Source organism: Salmo trutta, chromosome 34 (genome assembly GCF_901001165.1).
Source record: "Salmo trutta chromosome 34, fSalTru1.1, whole genome shotgun sequence".
Lineage (NCBI taxonomy): Eukaryota > Metazoa > Chordata > Actinopteri > Salmoniformes > Salmonidae > Salmo > Salmo trutta.
Genome location: NC_042990.1, coordinates 23,703,229 through 23,726,001, shown reverse-complemented (window position 1 = coordinate 23,726,001; position 22,773 = coordinate 23,703,229). Strand labels below are relative to the sequence as shown.

The 22,773-nt window shown below is 44.1% G+C and overlaps 1 protein-coding gene across 1 annotated transcript; it reads right to left on the bottom strand.

Moving 5' to 3' along the window:
* Positions 1-1,607: 1,607 nt before the first annotated feature.
* LOC115173843 (organic cation transporter protein) lies at positions 1,608-19,059 on the bottom strand. The gene is made up of 10 exons (XM_029732287.1): positions 17,894-19,059; positions 17,556-17,659; positions 16,360-16,514; positions 15,814-15,982; positions 11,756-11,870; positions 11,577-11,677; positions 9,005-9,216; positions 7,185-7,293; positions 6,890-7,102; positions 1,608-1,777 (listed from the first exon to the last, which is right to left on the bottom strand). Exons 1-10 carry the CDS (start codon positions 18,269-18,271, stop codon positions 1,684-1,686), a joined length of 1,650 nt encoding a protein of 549 aa, XP_029588147.1. The 5' UTR covers positions 18,272-19,059; the 3' UTR covers positions 1,608-1,683.
* Between the last annotated feature and the right edge of the window lie 3,714 nt (positions 19,060-22,773).

The following is a 22,773-nucleotide window of genomic DNA, read 5'->3' as shown; positions in this document are numbered from 1 at the left end:
AGTTGAAGTCGGAAGTTTACATACAGTTAGGTTAGAGTCATTAAAACCCGTTTTTCAACCACTCCACACATTTCTTGTTAACAAACAATGGTTTTGGCAAGTCGGTTAGGACATCTACTTTGTGCGTGACACAAGTAATTTTTCCAACAATTGTTTACAGACAGATTATTTCACTTATAATTCACTGTATCAAAATTCCAGTTGGTCAGAAGTTTACATACACTAAGTTGACTGTGCCTTTAAACAGCTTGGAAAATTCCAGAAAATGATGTCATGGCTTTAGAAGCTTCTGATAGGCTAATTGACATCATTTGAGTCAATTGGAGGTGTACCTGTGGATGTATTTCAAGACCTACCTTCAAACTCAGTGCCTCTTTGCTTGACATCAAGGGAAAAATAAAAAGAATTCAGCCAAGACCTCAGAAAAAACATTGTAGACCTCCACAAGTCTGGTTCATCCTTGGGAGTAATTTCCAAATGCCTGAATGTACTGTGTTCATCTGTACAAACAATAGTATGCAAGTATAAACACCATAGGACCACGCAGCTGTCACACCACTCAGGAAGGAGACACATTCTGTCTCCTAGAGATGAACGTACTTTGGTGCGAAAAGTGCAAATCAATCCCAGAACAACAGCAAAAGACCTTGTGAAGTTGCTGGAGGAAACCGGTAGAAAATTATCTATATCCACAGTAAAACGAGTCCTATATCGACATAACCTGAATGGCCGTTCAGCAAGGAAGAAGCCACTGCGCCAAAACTGCCATAAAATAGCCAGACTATGGTTTGCAACTGCATATGGGGACAAAGATTGTACTTTTTGGAGAAATGTCCTCTGGTCTGATGAAACAAAAATAGAATTGGTGGCCATAATGACCATCGTTATGTTTGGAGGATAAAGGGCGAGGCTTGCAAGCCGAAGAACACCATCCCAACCGTGAAGCATGGGGGTGGCAGCATCATGTTGTGGGGGTGCTTTCTGCAGGAGGGACTGGTGCACTTCACAAAATAGAAGGCATCATGAGGCAGGAAAATGATGTGGATATATTGAAACATCTCAAGACATCAGTCAGGAAGTTAAAGCTTGGTTGCAAATGGGTCTTTCAAATGGACAATGACTCCAAGCATACTTCCAAAGTTGTGGCAAAATTGCTTAAGGACCACAAAGTCAAGGTATTGGAGTGGCCATCACAAAGCCCTGACCTCAATCACATATAACATTTGTGGGCAGAACTGAAAAAGTGTGTCTGAACAAGGAGGCCTACAAACCTGACTCAGTTACACCAGCTCTATCAGGAGGAATGGGCCAAAATTCCCCAACTTATTGTGGGAAGCTTGTGGAAGGCTACCCGAAACGTTTGACCCAAGTTAAACAAATTAAAGGCAAGGCTACCAAATACTAATTGAGTGTATGTAAACTTCTGACCCACTGAGAATGTGATGAAAGAAATAAAAGCTGAAATAAATAATTCTCTCTACTATTATTCTGACATTTCACATTCTTAAAATAAAGTGGTGATCCTAACTGACATAAGACAGGGAATTTTTACTAGGATTAAATGTCAGGAATTGTGAAAAACTGAGTTTAAGTGTATTTGGCTAAAGTGTATTTCAACTTCCGACTTCAACTGTATGTGTGTTTGTGTGTGGGTTGCTGGGATGTGTGCATGTGTGTGAGTGGTCAAGACTCCGTTGCTAGGCGCTGTAGTTCCTGCCCCTCTGTGCTGCTTGCTGATTGGATAATGTCCTCTCCTTGGCCCTTCTTTGGAGGAAACCTGAAGTAGAAAACAAACTCATAAAATGTTTTAAACAAAAACAGTCAACAAACACACAGGTTATGGTTGGCAATAGGGTTCAGTTTGTGGACTTGATTGTGTGTGTGTGTCAGGGTCGGGGTCAATTCCAGTTAATTCAGAATGTTAACCAAATTCCAATTCCACATTTTCCTCATTGAAAAGCATTGGAACATAATTGGAATTGGAGTTTAAATTTCATTGTACTTCCTGAATTGACTGGAATTGAAATAGAATTTGTTGTATAGCACACTGTATTACTTATACAACTAATATAAGGACAGGACATGAGACGGGAGTAGAAATTAACGTGGACATTGTTTAAAGCGTTTCACAGGAAGAACATTCCAAGCGTTTTTAACGTAGGTAAGCAAGGGGGGGTTACAGGTGCCCTAAAGGGACAAAACTAGAATATCAATACACAACATATTCCTCCCCCTTTACCTTTGATGACTAATAAGGAAAAAGTAAATATTCACTGTTTTGCCTATTGTTTTCTTTTTTTAATATAATATTTCAGAATAACCCTTTCTAAACTAGGGATAGAGGGTAGACTGCCTCAGTCCCCAGACTTAACCCTGGGGTGTATTCTGCCCCAATGTCGGAGGTTAGTCTGAACTAAATAGTCAACCTGTCAGGGGGTCGTCTTTCTCTTGCAGGGTAATGATGACGTACAGGTGAGTCTACAGTCGCATTATCTCTGAGTCTGAGTGGTGATGGTGTATGCCCAGACTGGGGTGCAACAGTACCCTTGAGTAGGCACTCTGGCTGGTTCAGGTGAGTCTGGAGCACTTTCCACATTTGTCGGTTGCTGCTGTGGATGTTCAGGTGATAGCTCGTAGTCATGGTAGGTCTCCAGTAACTGATCTTGGTTTGTCACTTGACATGAGTACTCTCTGAGGTTGGTTCCTGGCAACAGTTGATCCACGTGTCTCCTCCAGATGATGTTTTCCGGTGTGTGAACTGTGTAGGACACAGGCCCTGTTTGTGCAATCACTGTGGCTGGTATCCACTTTGGACCTTTGCAGTAGTTCCGAGCAAGAACTCTCTCTCCAGCTATGAAGCTTCTGTCTTTTGCTTTGCTCCGTCTCTCCACCTGTGCTCTCTGTTGTGTCTGTACAACCGGTTTCGTCTTTGGAGGTCGAGTCGCGTGCGACGCTGTCTTTTCATCATGGCTGACGCGGGTGCCACTTTGGTTGTAGCGTGGGGAGTGTTTCTGTAGGTTAACAGGAAGGTGTTTAGACGCCTATTGAGGGAGCCGTTCCCTTGTGATGATTTTAAAGCTTGCTTCATCGTTTGGACAAACCTTTCAGCGAGGCCGTTCGTTGCAGGGTGATACAGCGCTGACTTGATGTGCTGAATTCCATTTGCTTCCATGAATGACCGGAACTCTTCAGACACCAGTTGGGGGCCATTATCACTAACGAGTTGCGTTGGCAAGCCGAAGCGACTGAAGATTGACCGCAGCTCTTCGATGGTTCTCTCCGCTGAGGTGCTCTTCATCACTGTGACCTCAGGCCATTTGCTGTGTGCGTCAACTACGACTAAGAACATACGATCCTCCAGTGGGCCTGAACAGTCTATGTGGACTCGCTGCCAAGGCTCCTCTGGGAAGTCTCATGGGTGTAGTGGCGCTAGCTGAGGCATGTTCCTCATCTTTTGACATGCAGAACATGACTTGGCCTTGTCTTCGATAGCTGCGTCCAGACCTGGCCACCAAAAGTAGCTGCGTGCAATCTCCTTCATTCGCACCATGCCACAGTGCCCAGAATGGAGTTCTTCAAGCACCTGCCTTCTCAGTGGCGGCGGTATGATGACTCGAAAACCCCATAGCAAGCATCCAAACTGAACTGTGAGCTCGTTTCTCCTCACTAGGTAAGGTTGTAGGCTGTCCGACATCTCTCCTTCTTTTCCACGAGTGACAATGTCCACGACCTCAGACATCACTGGATCAGTGTGGGTGAACTTTTTCACTTGGACAGATGTAACTGGGGCGTTCGTCACTTCCTTGAAGTAGAAGATTTCAGCCTGGGAGTGCTCAGTGTGTGCGACAGGTAAGGGAAGCCTTGAGAGGCCGTCTGCATTGCAGTGCTGCTCAGACCTTCTGTACTTGATATCGTACTGGTGAGCAGATAACAATAACGCCCATCGCTGCATGCGGCTGGCTGCAAGCGACGGAATGCTGGTGTGGGGACCAAAGATGGAGGTGAGGGGTCTATGGTCCGTCAGCAGTGTGAATCGTCGGCCAAACAGAAACTGATTAAATTTCTTAACTCCAAACACAATGGCGAGTGCTTCACGCTCTAGCTGTGCATAATTGCTCTCGGCTTTACTTAAGGTCCGTGATGCGAAAGCAATTGGCCTTTCTTCACCTGATGGCATGATGTGTGAGACAACTGTACCAACGCCATAAGGCGATGCATCACATGCCAACTGTATTGGCAAGTTGGGGTTGAAGTGGGTTAGGGCCTCTGACTGAGCTAAGGCTGTTTTCGCTTTCTTGAATGCCTCCTCACATCTGTCTGTCCACTTCCACTGTTTGGTTTTGTTCAAAAGTTCATGCAGTGGCTTCAACATGTTAGCTAGGTTTGGCACAAACTTTGCGTAGTATGTCAGTAGTCCTAAGAATGATCTCAGCTGACTCACGTTCTGTGGGGATGGAGCTTCCACAACAGCCTTAACCTTCGATGGCGCCTTGTGGAGCCCCGAACTGTCGATGACGTAGCCCAGGTACTCAACAGAGGGCCGGAAAAACTCGCATTTGTCCTTCCGGACCCTCAGACCGTACTCCTTCAATCTCTGTAGTGTAGCGTTCAGGTTTCTCAGGTGCTCCTGCTCGTCTTTGCCGGTGATGAGTAGATCATCGAGGTAACATTGGACCCCAGTGAGCCCGCTCAGTATCTGGTCCATAGCTCTCTGAAACAAGGCCGGAGCTGAAGTGATTCCAAAAGGAAGCCTCCGGTACCTGTACAGTCCTTTGTGAGTCACTATGGTCAACAGTTCTTGTGACTCTTGGTCCACATGCATCTGTAGATAGACTTATGTCAGGCCTAAGTCTATCTTACTGAATTTTTGTCCTCCAGCTAAACCAGAAAAGAGGTCGTCAATGAGGGGTAGTGGATATTTTTCAGCAGTCAAGACTGGGTTAATTGTGACTTTGAAATCACCACAGAGTCTGAGTGATCCATCTTTTTTTATGACTGGAACAATGGATGTAGCCCATTCACTAACATTCACTGGATCCAATACTCCACTCTCCACTAGTCTGTTTAGCTCAATTTCAACTTTTGGTTTTATGGCGTATGGGACAGGTCTAGCTTTGAAGCATTTTGGCTTGCTGTCTGGTTTCACGTTCAGTTTAACTGTTATGTCCTTCATACTGCCAAGGTCTCCTTTGAACACATCCGCGTGTTTCCTCAATATCCCTTGTAGGTTTGTGTCCTCTTTTGCAACCATGTGAATTTCCTGCCAGTTTAGTTTGATCTTTTCCAGCCATGTGTGTCCTAGCAATGCTGGATGGTTGCCTTTCACAATGTAGAGTGGTAGCTTTACCTTCTGTTTGTTGAGCTCCACTGTAACAATCACGCTTCCTCTCACTGGAACAATCTCACCGGTGTGTTTTCAGCGTCATCTTTGTGGGCTGTAGTGTGAGGTGATGTAGTTTCTCCTTGTATACAGCCTCAGACAGCAAAGATATGGCTGCTCCAGTGTCTACTTGCATCCGTACAGCGTTTCCATCCAGTAGCAGTGTCACCCAGTAGCCGTATCCATTGTCTGAAATTGACATAACATGCAAAGATTCTTCCCCTTCAGACAGGGTACAACTTTGTTCATCCTCTGTGTGCTCCATTTTATGAACTTTCTTTTTGTACTTCCTGAAGTCGCTTTTCCTTTGTTCAGTACTTTTGTTTGATTGTGTCTTTTTGTTTTTACATGCACGTTCGATGTGACCCTTTTTTCCACAACTTCTGCAGTCTAAGTCTTTGCACCAACACTCTTCTGCTTGGTGACCTGGTTTCTCACAGCGATAGCATGGCTTGCCACCTCCTGCCTTGTTTTTTTAACTCGGTAGACACCTTATGTACTTGGGTCGATGCACTTAGCTGTTGTGCGTCTTTATTTGCCATTTCCATTGATGTACTCACTTCTATTGCTCTCTGCAATGTTAAGTTACTCTCAGTCAAAAGGCGTTTCTGAATTGCCTCGCTGCGCATGCCACACACTAACCTATCACGTATAGTGTCCCTCATTGATCGCCCACAGTGTTCAGATAACTGTTTCAATACAGTCACAAACTGTGAGATTGATTCCCCCTCCTCTTGATTTCTTTTATGAAACCGGAATCTCTCTGCGATTATCAGTGGTTTGGGAGAATAATGTCCTTTTAAGGTCGCCACAATTTCATCATATGATTTATCACCAGGTTTTTCAGGCGTTACTAGGCTGCGCAGTAGATTGAATGTTTTTCCTCCCATAACAGTCAAAAATGTCGGCACAACGACTTCTGCTTGAATGCCATTTGCCAACACAAAGTACTCAAAACGTTCTGTGTAAGAACTCCATTGTTCCACTGATTCATCAAATGTTCCTATATTTCCAATCAATGCAGACATTTTCGGTGTATTTTTCTAACTCACACTTTTCAGACGGTCCCTTACACACCAGACCCCCCCCCCACCCCGCAGCGAAACTCTTCCTATCCCCTCGAGACTCTCGTTGCCGTGACATCAAAGGCTAGCTAGCATCACTCGACTGGCTAGCTCCACGTTTTGTTTGCGTTTTCTACAGCGGAAAAAAAACGAATTTAACTCAAACTTTCTGCCGAAAATGATGAGTACAAACGTAAGAACGTTTCTTCCTCGTCGCCAGTTTTGTTGTATAGCACACTGTATTACTTATACAACTAATATAAGGACAGGACATGAGACGGGAGTAGAAATTAACGTGGGCATTGTTTAGGAACATTTCAAGCGTTTTTAACGTAGGGGGGGTTACAGGTGCCCTAAAGGGACAAAACTAGAATATCAATACACAACAGAATTGACCCCAACCCTGGTGTGTGTTTGTGTGTCTGTCTGTCAGTAGATATAGTACCTAGTATCCCAGTTCTCTGCGTCTTCCACGGTATCCGGTAGTGGTCTGTTGGCAGTCTCTGGCAGTGCCAGGGCGAGAACTGCGCCAAGCAGGGGGGCGCAGCCAAAGATGAGCATGGGTAGAGAGGGGCTTCTGGTATGGAGCATGTTGATAAGGGGGGCTAACACACCCCCTACACGGGCAAACATACTGGACACACCTATCCCTGTCTGCCTGTAGACACACACAGTGGTAATAGAAGTTAGCAATCACACAAATGAATGTGCACACACACACACACACACACACTTCTTACCGTAGTACAGTAGGGAAGATCTCAGCAGTATAAACATAGATAACAGCGAAGGAAGCAGTGATACCAAACTTTCCTACCATGGCTAGACCTGTTATCAGGTTGGGATGGTCTGAGAGAGAAGGATAGAGAGAGAGAATGTTTATTACATGATTTTGTCATTTAGCACAACGCTCTTAACCGCTAGGCTACCTGCCGTGGTGTTTTGTAGACAGACTAACAGCTGTTTTGTGGACCCAATATGTTACAACCCCCCCACACACACACCAGTGGCGGTCAGTGCCGTTTCAGGGAGGACCATTTTTCATGAGCATGGCCTTATTTCTATTACAGTTCAATGTAACATTGATAGGTTTAGGCTACTACATGATACTAGAATTTTCTCTATACCCATCATGAGGTTGTTACAACCTAGCCTATGAATGAAAGTTTACAACATAGGTACACACAGGTTGAGAGACTAATTTCATGTGACAGACAGTGAAATTCAATACCACCTTGCACGCTCTTGCCTGCATCTAGCTGATATTGGGTGTAATCATAACTCTAACAGTTACAAATGAGAGTTTCTATTGGACAAATTCAGGTCTGTTAATCCCCGTTTTGTTCAGTTTGCTTCTGTTTAAGAAACGTTTTTCAACAGAATATGTGGAATGAATACACCCCTGATCACGAATAAACACAGTACACAGTTTCATATCAGCCATGTTGTATTCCTTCTCGCATCTAGGTTATGCGCTCTCCTCCTTTCACCTCTTCCCTTCGCTTGTGGACTTCAATGCACAACACATCAGCTGAAAAAACCTTTCCAAGCCAAACCGCTACACACAGCCTACACACGGAGGTCCTGTGTGGCTCAGTTGGTAGAGCATGGTGTTTGCAACGCCAGGGTTGTGGGTTCGATTCCCACGGGGGACCAGTACGGGGGAAAAAATAAAAAATGTATGAAATGTATACCTTCGCTACTGTAAGTTGCTCTGTATAAGAGCATCTGCTAAATGACTAAACATGTAAAAAATTTACATCGTTATCACCTTATTAGCTAAAGTAACATCATGGTTTAATGCATTAGTAAATCTGCTACAATCATGCAGTAACGTTACAGTGTACAGCCAGTAAGCAGTTACACCACCGGGCCCCAGTGGTAATAAATTAGTAAAACCAAAAGCTTACCTTGACTTTAGGAGTTTCAGTGTTGTGTTGGATAGTCATAGCCAGCTAACTAATACAGCATCCCTTTGTTTGAGCAGGGTGTTTCGGTAGGCTAAACTAGCTAGCTGCATTTACTAGCTAAATAAGTGAAACTGAAAAAAATTATAATCTCTATTTCTCTTGCTTCTCCTTCATTTATGAATAAATGTTCAACTATTTTCTTACTCTCGCTTTGAGTCAACTACTCACCACATTTTATGCACTGCAGTGCTAGCTAGCTGTAGCTTAAGCTTTCAATACTAGATTAATTCTCTGATCCTTTGATTGGATCATATCAGTTCATGCTGCAAGAGCTCTGATATGTTGGAGGAAGTCCTCCGGAAGTTGTCATAATTACTGTGAAAGTCCATGGAAGGGGGTGAGAACCATGAGCCTCTTAGGTTTTGTATTGAAATCATTGTACTCAGAGGAGGACAGAAGCTAGCTGTCCTCCGGCTACACCATGGTGCTACCCCACAGAGTGCTGTTGAGGCTACAGTAGACCTTTGCAAAATAGTGTGTTTTAATCAATTATTTGGTGACGTGATTATATTTAGTATAGTTTTATCTAAAAAGGATAACCTTCCTCCTCTGAGGAGTCTCCACTGACACACACACACACACAAACACACCTGTAGGTACAGTTAGAGTGAGCAGACAGGCCACGCCCCCCAGGGCCAGAAAGCCACTCTGGGATAGGCGTCTGCTCCAAGGGAGGAACAGGAGGACCAATGACCTGGCAGGGATCTCCACCAATCCAAAGATGAACTGAGTCAGGTAGAGGTCTGAGCCCAGTTTAGATACACCTAGAGACAGTCCATAATATACCAATACATTCACAAACCTAGAGAGAGAAAGAGCATGGTTAGACACACACATACACACAGTCTTGTATAACTAACCTTCTGGGGACACACAATTCAGTCCCATTCAAAATCCTATTTTCTCTAACCCTAAACCTAACCCTAACCTATACCCTTACTCAAACCCTAACACGTAACCCAAACCGGCTAACTAATTTGTTCTATTTAGCTAGCTTGCTGTTGCTAGCTAATTTGTCCTGGGATATAAACATTGAGTTATTTTACCTGAAATGCACAAGGTCCTCTACTCCGACAATTAATCCACACATAAAACGGTCAAACGAATTGTTTCTAGTCATCTCTCCTTCTAGGCTTTTTCTTCTCTTGATTTTATATTGCGATTGGAAACTTTCATAAATTAGGTGCATTACCGCCGCCGACCTCGTTTGTCTTCCAGTCACCCACGTGGGTATAACCAATGAGGAAATGGCACGTGGGTATCTGCTTCTATAAACCAATGAGGAGATGGGAGAGGCAGGACTTGCAGATCAATCTGCGTCAGAAATAGAACTGACTTCTATTTTAGCCCTTGGCAACAACCCTAAACCTAATTATAACCCTAACACTAATTCTAATCTTAACCCGAAACCCCCTAGAAATAGCATTTGACCTTGTGGGGACTAACAAAATGTCCCCAGTTGGTCAAATTTTTGTTTGTTTACTATTCTTGTGGGGACTTCTGGTCCCCACATGTACAGTGGATTTAAAAAGTCTACACACCCCTGTTAAAATGCCAGGTTTTTGTGATGTAAAATAATGAGACAAAGATAAATCATGTCAGAACTTTTTCCACCTTTAATGTGACCTATAACGTGAACAATTCAATTGAAAAACAAACTGAAATCTTTGAGGGGGAAAAATAAAAAACTCACAATAACCTGGTTGCATAAGTGTGCACACCCTTAAACTAATACTTTGTTGAAGCACCTTTTGATTTTATTACAGCACTCAGTCTTTTTGGGTAGGAGTCTATTAGCATGGCACATCTTGATGTGGCAATACTTGCCCACTCTTCTTTGCAAAAGCGCTCCAAATCTGTCAGATTGCTAGGACATCTCCTGTACACAGCCCTCTTCAGATCACCCCAGAGGTGTTCAATTGGATTCAGGTCTGGGCTCTGGCTGGGCCATTCCAAAACGTTAATCTTCTTCTGGTGAAGCCATGCTTTCGTGGATTTGGATGTGTGCTTTGGGTCGTTGTCGTGCTGAAAGGTGAACTTCCTCTTCATCTTCAGCTTTCTAACGGACGCCTGAAGGTTTTGTGCCAAAATTGCCTGGTATTTGGAACTGTTCATAATTCCCTCCACCCTGACTAAGGCCCCGGTTCCAGCTGAAGAAAAACAGCCCCAAAGCATGATGCTGCCACCACCATGCTTCACTGTGGGTATGGTGTTCTTTGGGTGATGTGCAGTGTTGTTTTTGCACCAAACATACCTTTTGGAATTATGGCCAAAAAAGTTCAACCTTGGTTTCATCAGACCATAACACATTTTCCCATGTGCTTTTGGGGGACTTGATGTTTGTTTTTGCAAACTTCAGCCGGGCTTGGATGTTTTTCATTGTAAGAAAAGGCTTCCGTCTTGCCACCCTACCCCATAGCCCATTCATATGAAGAATACGGGAGATTGTTGTCACATGTAGCACACAGCAGTTCCTTTAATGTTGCTGTAGGCCTCTTGGAAGCCTCCCTGACCAATTTTCTCATCGTTTTTTCATACATTTTGGAGGGACGTCCAGTTCTTGGTAATGTCTCTGTGGTGCCATATTTTCTCCACTTGATGATGACTGTCTTCACTGTGTTCCATGGTATATGTAATGCTTTGGAAATTATTTTGTACCCTTCTCCTGACTGATATCTTTCAACAATGAGATCCCTCTGATGCTTTGGAAGCTCTCTGCAGACCATGGCTTTTGCTCTGAGATGCAACTAAGAAAATGTCAGGAAAATCCTACTAGAACAGCTGAACTTTATTTGTGATTAATCAGAGTCACTTTAAATGATGGTAGGTGTATAATGACTTCTATTTAACATGAGTTTGAATGTGATTGGTTAATTCTGAACACAGCCACATCACCAGTTATAAGAGGGTGTGCACACTTATGCAACCAGGTTATTGTAAGGTTTTTATTTTTCATTTTTCCCCCTCGAAGATTTCAGTTTGTTGTTCAATTGAATTGTTCACATTATAGGTCACATTAACAGTAGAAAAAGTTCTGACATGATTTATCTTTGTCTCATTCTTTTACATCACAAAAACCTGGCATTTTAACAGGGGTGTGTAGACTTTTTATATCCACTGTATAGTTAAACAAGTCCACACACACACACACTTCTTAGTTACCAGACATAGAAAAGGATAAGAGCTCTTTTCCTCATCTGGGGTGTTCTGACGAGATCTGCAGCTGAGTGACTCCTTCTACCTTCCATATCACACCTGTCCACCTAAACATACACGCACATAAAATGTTTTATTTGCATGCTGAAACACTGTGAAAAACATAAGATGTGTCTGTGTGGTACCTGTATAGTAGGTGGTAATACACGTCCGTTAACTGTAGCAGCTTTGCGTAGTAGAACAATGGCCTCCTCTCTCCTGTCATTGGCTAGCAACCACCTAGCTGACTGAGGAAGCACCCTGAGGGTAGAGAGAGAGTATATAATATCATATTGTATACAAAATGATTGATGCATTTGTCTCACCCATTTTTTTATCTATTGCACACCTACAGTGCCTTCAGAAATTATTCAGACCCCTTGACTTTTTCCAGCCTTATGCTAAAATGTATTTTTTTTAAAACAAATCCCTCATCAATCTGCACAAAAAAACCCATAATGACAAAGCAAAAATAGGTTTTTATTTAAAAAAACAGAAATATCACATTTACATAAGTATTCAGACCCCTTACTCAGTACCTTGTGGAAGCACCTTTGGCAGCGATTACAGCATTGAGTCTTCTTGGGTATTACGCTACAAGCTTAGCACACCTGTATTTGGGTAGTTTCTCCCATTCTTCTCTGCAGATCCTCTCAAGCTCTGTCAGGTTGGATGGGGAGCGTCGCTGCACAGCTATTTTCAGGTCTCTCCAGAGATGTTCGATTGGGTTCAAGTTCGGGCTCTGGCTGGGCCACTCAAGGACATTCAGAGACTTGTCCCGAAGCCACTCCTGCATTGTCTTGGCTGTGTGCTTAGGGTCATTGTCCTATTGGAAGGTGAACCTTTGCCCCAGTCTGAGGTCCCGAGTGCTCTGGAGCAGGTTTTCATCAAGTGTCTCTCTGTTCTTTGCTCTGCTTATCTTTGCCTCGATCCTGACTCGTCTCCCAGTCCCTGCCACTGAAAAACATCCCCACAGCATAATGCTGCCACCACCATGCTTCACCGTAGGGATGGTGCCAGGTTTCCTCCATACATGACGCTTGGTATTCAGGCCAAAGAGTTGAATCTTGGTTTCATCAGACCAGAGAATCTTGTTTCTCATGGTCTGAGAATCTTTAGTTGCCTTTAGGCAAACTCCAAGTGGGGTGTCGTGCTTTTTACTGAGGAGTAGCTTCCGTCTGGCCACTCTACCATAAAGGCCTGAATGGTGGAGTGCTGCAGAGATGGTTGTCCTTCTGGAAGGTTCTCCCATCTCCAAAGAGGATCTCTAGAGCTCTGTCAGAGTGACCATCAGGTTCTTGGTTACCTCCCTGACCAAGGCCCTTCCCCAGATTGCTCCGTTTGGCTGGGCGGCCAGCTCTAGGAAGAGTCTTGGTGGTTCCAAAAATCTTCCATTTAAGAATGATGGAGGCCACTGTGTTCTTTGGGGACCTTCAATGCTGCAGAAATGTTTCGGTACCCTTCCCCAGATCTGTGCCTCGACACAATCCTGTCTCGGAGCTCTACGGACAATTCCTTTGACTGCATGGCTTGGTTTTTGCTCTGACATGCATGGTCAAACTGCGGGACCTTATATAGACAGGTGTGTGCCTTTCCAAATCATGTCCAATCAATTGAATTTACAACAGGTGGACTCCAATCAAGTTGTAGAAACATCTCAAGGATGATCAATGGAAACAGGATGCAGCTGAGCTCAATTTCGAGTCTCATAGCAAAGGTGCTCAATAATTATGTAAATAAGGTATTTCTGTTTTTATTTCGAAAAACCTGTTTTTCTTTGTCAATATGGCGCATTGTGTGTAGATTGCTGAGGATTTTTTTTATTTAATCAATTTTAGAATAAGCCTGTAAAGTAACAAAATGTGGAAAAAGTCAAGGGGTCTGTCACGGCTGTTCAAAGGAGCGGACCAAAGTGCAGCGTGGTTGTAGTTCCACATTTTTATTAAATCCGTGAAACTTTGCAAAACATAAATAACTGAATCGACAAAACAACAAACCGTGACGCAGAGAGAAACAAACACTACTCAAAAGATAATAACCCACAAAACCCAGGAAGAAAAACCCCTACTTAAATATGATCTCCAATTAGAGACAATGAGGACCAGCTGCCTCCAATTGGAGATCAACCCCCCCCAAAAAACATAGAAATAGAAAAACTAGAACTTAAACATAGAAATACAAAACATAGAAAAACACCCCCTGTCACGCCCTGACGTACTTTACCATAGAAAATAACCTCTTACTATGGTCAGGACGTGACAGGGTCTGAATACTTTCAGAAGGCACTGTATATTTACATGGATACGAAACAAAATGTATTTATGTTTTTCCATCATGTCTACTGTGTAATATTTATTGTAAGGTTAAAGTATTATACACTGCTCAAAAAAATAAAGGGAACACTTAAACAACACAATGTAACTCCAAGTCAATCACACTTCTGTGAAATCAAACTGTCCACTTAGGAAGCAACACTGATTGACAATAAATTTCACATGCTGTTGTGCAAATGGAATAGACAACAGGTGGAAATTATAGGCAATTAGCAAGACACCCCCAATAAAGGAGTGGTTCTGCAGGTGGGGACCACAGACCACTTCTCAGTTCCTATGCTTCCTGGCTGATGTTTTGGTCACTTTTGAATGCTGGCGGTGCTTTCACTCTAGTGGTAGCATGAGACGGAGTCTACAACCCACACAAGTGGCTCAGGTAGTGCAGCTCATCCAGGATGGCACATCAATGCGAGCTGTGGCAAGAAGGTTTGCTGTGTCTGTCAGCGTAGTGTCCAGAGCATGGAGGCGCTACCAGGAGACAGGCCAGTACATCAGGAGACGTGGAGGAGGCCGTAGGAGGGCAACAACCCAGCAGCAGGACCGCTACCTCCACCTTTGTGCAAGGAGGAGCAGGAGAAGCACTGCCAGAGCCCTTCAAAATGACCTCCAGCAGGCCACAAATGTGCATGTGTCTGCTCAAACGGTCAGAAACAGACTCCATGAGGGTGGTATGAGGGCCCGACGTCCACAGGTGGGGGTTGTGCTTACAGCCCAACACCGTGCAGGACATTTGGCATTTGCCAGAGAACACCAAGATTGGCAAATTCGCCCCTGGCGCCCTGTGCTCTTCACAGATGAAAGCAGGATCACACTGAGCACATGTGACAGACGTGACAGAGCCTGGAGACGCCGTGGAGAACGGTCTGCTGCCTGCAACATCCTCCAGCATGACCGGTTTGGCGGTGAGTCAGTCATGGTGTGGGGTGGCATTTCTTTGGGGGGCCGCACAGCCCTCCATGTGCTCGCCAGAGGTAGCCTGACTGCCATTAGGTACCGAGATGAGATCCTCAGACCCCTTGTGAGACCATATGCTGGTGCGGTTGGCCCTGGGTTCCTCCTAATGCAAGACAATGCTAGACCTCATGTGGCTGGAGTGTGTCAGCAGTTCCTGCAAGAGGAAGGCATTGATGCTATGGACTGGCCCGCCCATTCCCCAGACCTGAATCCAATTGAGCACATCTGGGACATCATGTCTCGCTCCATCCACCAACGCCACGTTGTACCACAGACTGTCCAGGAGTTGGCGGATGCTTTAGTCCAGGTCTGGGAGGAGATCCCTCAGGAGACCATCCGCCACCTCATCAGGAGCATGCCCAGGCGTTGTAGGGAGGTCATACAGGCACGTGGAGGCCACACACACTACTGAGCCTCATTTTGACTTGTTTTAAGGACATTACATCAAAGTTGGATCAGCCTGTAGTGTGGTTTTCCAATTTAATTTTGAGTGTGACTCCAAATCCAGACCTCCATAGGTTGATAAATTGGATTTCCATTGATTATTTTTGTGTGATTTTGTTGTCAGCACATTCAACTATGTAAAGAAAAAATTATTTAATAAGATTATTTCTTTCATTCAGATCTAGGATGTGTTGTTTAAGTGTTCCCTTTATTTTTTTGAGCAGTGTATGTATTCAAGTGACCAGATGTTAATGCATCTAGAGGTTTTTTAGGTAGGTGTGTTTCACAGTGGTGTATGATGACCTGACGAAGATCCAACTCGGATCGAAACGTTGTCTTTATTGTGCGTCTGATTAAATCACCATGGGAGAATACCAGAGTTGCGGACATTACTTTTTACTTCTGGGAGAGAGAAAGAGACATGAATAGTGAAGAGCAACCGGCCAAGCATAAGTGTGTGTGTGTGTCCTCACCATATATAGAAGATGAACAGAAAGCCAGGAACAGATATAGCCAGCTGTAGTTTTCTCCAGTCTCGTATGAGGTAGGCTAGTCCAGCTATTAGCATGTAGCCCAGGCCAAAGAAGTAGTCAGTGAATACACCAGCTAACATACGACGCTGGGTACACGTCCACTCTGTACCTGTGGAGAGAAGGAGGGATGGAAGGAGCCGGGGAGGAGAGGGTGGAAGGAAAGCAGAGGAGAAAGGAAGGAGAGGTATAATAAGGGTTAGGTTAAGGGGAAGGGGAGATTAAGGTTTGAGTGGATGGGGTGGTGTGGAACTAAGGGGTTTAGGTTTCTGAGAATGGAGCTAGGGGTCAGGGGTTAGGAATAATGTGTGTTCTGGGGTTGGAAAGAAGGAATATAGGTGATGTCATTGTGGTACTGTTTAAATTCTAATAATGGATTGAATGTTTGGCAGAATGGTGTCATGTAAATTACAGTCCTGTGTAAATAGCAGTCATATCGATTACAGTTAACATTTGGGGGGGGGGGGGGGTATACATGTGTGTGTGTACCCAGTACAAAGGCGTTGATGATGACTCCAGAGATAGTAGTCCCTAGAATAAATCTCAGCAGGACATACACAGGGAAGTTTGGAGCGAAAGCCGCAGCCACTCCAAACACTGTCTGTAGTGCTAGGGAGAGGAGCAGGGCATACCTCCTACCAATCCTACAGAGAGAGGGAGAGAGGGACAGAGAGGGAGAGAGGGAAGGGAGGGAGGGAGACTGTGAGTATTTATCAAAATGTATGACATTGAAGTTATAAATTCAGTATTGTACCTGTTGACCATGGGTTAGGTTTTAAGTAGGGGTCAGAGCCAATTTCCTAGGTGGCTAAGGTCCGGATGGATATTGTCATTTATCGGCATAGTAACAAACCCCCACCTCGCGACCCATGCGATCCCAAACTGTTCACACCCCTCTTTTTGGTTGAGAGAACATTTTGCAGTTTTAAAGATAAGTTCCTGCAATTATACACATAATTGCAGGCATGGAGGCCCCCATGGGCACATAATCTGGCCATGGTAACTACAAGATTTAGATAGCTGCTTAGTTAGCCTAACTTACCTACCTAGCTAACATCCTAACCTAGCTAACATGGGCTGGTACTTAATAAACTGTAAATTCCTGACAGGTTATGAATAGCTCTCTCTAAGGTCTGTCAGTGAATGACATAACAAGAGGAAAACTGCCCATGCATTACCAAATTTTGAATTTGCACCTTGTGCATTTTACTATTACAACTCATAACAGCATTAAATTGAAAGTCCGACTGAGTTCCTTTAAGTCGGACCTGTGGTCCGTATTGACCCCATTCTGGGAGTATGGCTGGTTTAGGGTCTGGTGGTAGGGGTCAAGGGTTATTGAAGATTCTACAGATGTAGGATCTTAATCTGATCACCCTGTTGCCAGAGAACATTCCTGCAATGAAGAAACACTTGTAGTGCATTTGATGTTTAAAAATGATTCTGAAGTTTGTATTTTCACAAAAAATGTATCAACCCCTACAAAAATGTAAGTTAATTATAATCCACATAATAATTCAAATTCCTGTTGCTGTAGGATTTTTTTTCCTGTTGTAGTAAACTGTCTCAAATTAAGAACCTACATCTATACCTGTCTGTCATAGCTTCAAAGACGACAGTTTCCTCCAGCAAACCCAACATGTAGAGAGGGTTAGAGGTCTGGGGTCAAGGGTTATGTTATGTACCTGTCTGCCATAGCTCCAAAGATGACTGCTCCCACCAGCAGACCCAACATGTAGACAGAAGACCCCAGACTGTTGAGCCATGCCTTGTCACACACCAAGTCCCACTGTAGGAGAGAAAGAGTGTGTGAGTGAGTGTGGTGAGACAGGGAACAGGTCTGATGAGAGAACTGTTCATAACATCTTCCCCTGGCACAGGGCACAGGTGAGGTTCCACCTAGTCTCCATCCATGGTACCCTGTTGACCATGGCGCTGTAGTAGGGAAGTGAACAGATGAGACTAACATTTTCCTAGTAACCCCATTAATCTGAACACAACATAAGGGAAAGGCATTATTTACCTCGGTGATGGTAGTGCTTTGATAAATCTCCTGGCTGTACACCCATCCGTGCTCGCAAGGCGCGCGCACAGTCCCGTTCTCTGTTAGAATGTCCATGAGGACGCAGGAGTCGTCCACCTGTTGATCCACCGGGATGCTGACGTTCAGCTTTGCAGGAACAGTAACGGATGAAGTCAAGGCCAGGCTACCATTATGAATGTTATTACCGGGGCCTGAGCTCGGGCTGTCCCGGCAGCGATGTCCTGGTGTAGCCCCGGTAAAGATGCTGGCCATCATGTGAAAACCCAGTAGTATCTGAGGCAGACAGATCCACACATACAAAATCTTCTGGTACTTTCCAAACCCTCCTACAGCTGTTAGAATCTGGTCGAAATTCATTTTCAATCAATTCAATGCTCTTTTGAAGAAGGAATGATTTAAATCGCAATGACACAATAGGTCTATTGCTGCTATTCGACCAGGTCTCTTTTGCAAAGTAGATTTTATCTGAGATTAAAGTGATCTGGATAAATACAAATTTAAAAAACGAATATATTTGGGTGCAAGTATCTCCTATTGTATCCCATTGTACTAGGCTATAGGTTGGACAAAAATAAATCAAATCACTATAGCCTGCAAAAGGCTGTAAATCATATCTCTCCTAGAAAACCAGACAACAACACACCACCATGTGCCACGGTGTGACAGTGGACAGACAGGTGCGTGTATCCGGTGTCCGCTCTCGTCCGTCAGTGAGGGGCATAGTTTTGTTCTTCTCACATGTCCTAGCTGAGCCCCTTACAAAAGCCCTCTTAAAAATCCCTCTTATCTAACAATCCACCTCCTCCTCCTCCTCTCTCGAAAATCAGTTGCAGTAGACTATCTTCCCTTTCCTTACAATGGTAGACAACTATACATAATAGTTTCTCACATGCAAGTGTGCACAGTTGTATATTACAATCAAAACCTTCTCTCAGAAAATCGTCAATAAAATAAATCCTCAGAATCGCGCTTCGGGCAGAGTCCCTCTGAATAAACCCTTCCGAAACCCAGAACGGCACAACAATCTTCTGTATTAACATGCACCTCAAATCATAAATCAACTGGAAATCAGATAATCAGTCAACCAAACGCACAAATTACGCAGAACATTGTCCCAGAAAAGAATATGCATCAGTGAAAGCCAGTGTCCCGTGCGCGTCCCCGAGGGTGGATGTTATAAATACGGTGTTTTTGTGGGGGTGGGGGTTGGGGTAGGGGGGCTGTTGATACAAAACTGTTGAACCACGGGAAACCGCGCGAGCGGACCAATAGCAGAGCGCGGAGAGACATGAACGGGCACTTTATAGATAGGTAGTCAGTCTATGAATAATAATCGCTGGAGAATTAATTTATCATCATCCGAGTGGTTTGTTTGTGTTTGGATGTAGTCTAGTCAGTCTTCTTTAATTTCACTTAATTTCCTATTTGTTAGGTAATAAATATGCTAACAATCGACAGTATAGGCCTAGGCCTAATAGGCTGCGTTTAGACAGGCAGTCCAATCCTGATAGATTTTTTTTAAACTAATTGGTCCTTTGAACGATCAGATCAGCTCTGAAAAAGATCAGATGTGAAAATATCTGATGTAATTGGTCAAAATATAAATTAGTGACATAAAGATAAGAATTGGGTTGCCTGTCTAAACGCAGCCCTAGACGCTGCACCTGTGACCGTCCATGTCCACTGTTTGGTGGTGCTAAATTTAGTGGTGAACTTCGTAACTCTGATTCTGCCTCTTTCCGCTTCAGTTGTGCTGAATCGCTGTTATTATTAGCTTCTTTGTTTAGGCTAATTTCCATTAGAACCATCGGACCTTTTACTCTGGTGACAAAGTCCCCACACTGCACTCATGATGGACGTTGGTGTCACATTCAGGGAAACCTCTCCTCTGTGAAAGCCTCGACTGTGGCGCTATACTGACGCTTTGTGTTCACATGTGGTACTGCAGGACCCTCCGTTCACTTAAGACGGGGACCTGATCCTTGATGTAGTCCAATAAAAACCCCACATAAGCCAAGACCCAAAACAATCCCAAAACTGAATGGATTCTAACAATATGGTGGAAACCACCTAGCCAATCAGAGGTCAAGATAGAGTCATAACATAGTAGCCATGAATACTACTATGTATACAGGGTGGCCTATGAAGCTAAGCAGAGTGGTCCTAGTCAATTCTTGGATAAGACTGGGAGACCAGGTCCTGCTGGAAGTGGAGACTCCAAGGCCCCTGATCAGTGATGGGGACACTGCCCTCTAAAGTGTACCGTTCTCCAGATGAGATGTTACATTGAGTTCAGATGAAGGAGAGATGGGGAAGGAAACCACTTCCGACTATTGGGACACACTGTTATCTCAGCTGTTGTGAAGGACAGGAAATGAGGGCAGAGGGGAGGGATCAACGTTCTGGATTGAAACTCAGCCAATAGCTGTTAATTTTTCCCTAGAGACAATGGGGCCTCTGTGTCCCCAACTCACACAGTTCATCAAACACACACACGCACTCACACACACACACGCACACAGACCAGCAGCAGCAGCATACCACCCTACATCCCACTGCTGGCTTTCCACTGAAGCTAAGCAGGGTTGGTCCTGGTCAATCCCAGGATGGGAGACCAGATGCTACTGGAAGTGGTGTTGGAGGGCTTGTAGGAGGCACTCTTTCATCTGCTTTAAAAAAAATACCCCAGGGTAGTGATTGGGACATTGCCCTGTGTAAGGTGCTGTCTTTTGGATGGGATGTTAAATGATTGTCCTGGCTCTCTGTGGTCACTAAAGATACCATGGTACTTACTGTAAGAGTAGGGCTGTTAACCCTGGTGTCCTGGCTAAATTCCCAATCTGGCCCTCATACCATTATGGCCACCTAATCGTTTCCAATTGGCTCATTCCTCTCCCTTGTAACTATCCCCCAGTTTGTTGCTTTAAATGAGAATGTGTTTTCAGTCAATTTACCTATTAAAATACAGTGGTTACATTAAATAAAACACACACACAGCTTAGTCAGTTAGAAGAGTGTACCAGTGGGCACGTCATGTGCCTGTCAGTGGGTTGAAAATCAGTTCGGCCTATTTGTGACTGTGGCATAGGACTACTGCCAAAATAAGGACTTAGATTTTCATGAAGCATGCTTGGGCTATCTACAATCCTTTAGGCATTTATCTATTTTCCCTCAACATTCACTCATTGCAAACAGAATGTGGGCTATTTCAAAATGGGCTATTTCAAAATGGGCTATTTCAAAATGGGCTATTTCAAAATGGGCTATTTCAAAATGGGCTATTTCAAAATGGGCTATTTCAAAATCATATCAAACATCCACGCTCATTTTATGATACCATTTTTTTCTTTTCAAAAGCCAGAGTTAGCCTCGTTTTTTAATTTTATCCATCCATAACCATGTATACGATTTTTGTTCATAGTGACAGTACTAATTTGATTACAAGACAAGGTGGTAGTATTGCTGCTTATTTAAACCACAGGCTCTAATATACATTTATCCTCCTGCAGCAGCTGTGGACGTTCGTGACGTCACAGTCGGTACAGTGCGGTCGGTGTTTTTCGGCAGGGGCTGGACGGAGAGCAAGAGAGAGAAAGAGAGATAGAGAGAGATGGCTATGGGCATGGGAAGGCGGACGGAAATAGAAGAAACGAGTAAATCTGAGATGACCTTGACTAGACAGACATATCCATCATCTTGATCAACTGACATAACGGCCGTTTTTCCGGTAGGAAAAGTTCCAGTGTTTGACGTTACCGTTTTACGCTTCTTCTCCATACCGTACCCGGGATTTTACCGCGTGCCCTTGCAGCACATAGAATAAAAATCCACATTCCACATTTACTACAATAGTTCCCCACCCGGTTGGTCTTGATATACGAGGGGAAATCGGCTGTAATCGACTGGATTTCTTGAATCCTGATTGTGCGTGAGTAAGCGTTTTTATACTCCCTAATGAAGCATCTTTGTTTACTAACAACGTACAACGTGGTATTGCGGGGTACAATAACGGTTGAGGTATTTGTAACGGTTGAGGTTTTTGTGATAATATGTCACCTACACATCGTTGCCTTTGTTTATGCAATGAGAGGGGAGAGAGCACACTGCATCCGCGCACGTAACGTCATGATGTATCCGGGCAGTGGCCACACCCAGCGTGGGTACAGTGCGGATGTAAAGCGGGATGTAAAATCATAGCGGGTTTATAATAGGCAGTGAATAGTATATGAGGTAAATGTTGGCCTATGGAGCGGCTTTTTGTGGATCAATGATGTAGACAGAGATGTATGCGGTAGAAGTAGTAGAATTAATTGTACATGACAGAGAATGATCATGTGTGTTCTATACTAGGTATTTCTACCTGAACACTATGTCCCATCCTGCTGATGCCTGTAGGTCTATGGGCCAGTCATAGGGTCAGCCTATTGGGTCAGCCTATTAATTCTCTAGTGGAGAGAACTGACTGATTACAGAGCAGTGATTACAGAGCAGTGATTCAAGAAGCTTTTCTGACCAATGCCACTTGAACCCCTTGCTCCTACCCCTAGGGAACTGGATCCATTACATGTACAAAGGATTAGATAGGAAGGTCTATCATTACTAGCAATACGGAGAAAAAAAACCTATAGGGCAGATTCAGTGTTAATAAATCAGGGGAACAGGGTCAGTGAGAGTGTGATAACATGTGTGACTTGTAATCCCCCCTCTCTCTCCATCTCTCTATCCCTCCATCTCTCCTTAGCTTGGCCCAAAGCATTTTTCATATTTATCCCCCTGCCCTAGCTCACATCAGCTTATGTAAACATGGACTGGGGTATTACCAGGGAAATTACAGCCAAATTCATACCATACATTAGTAT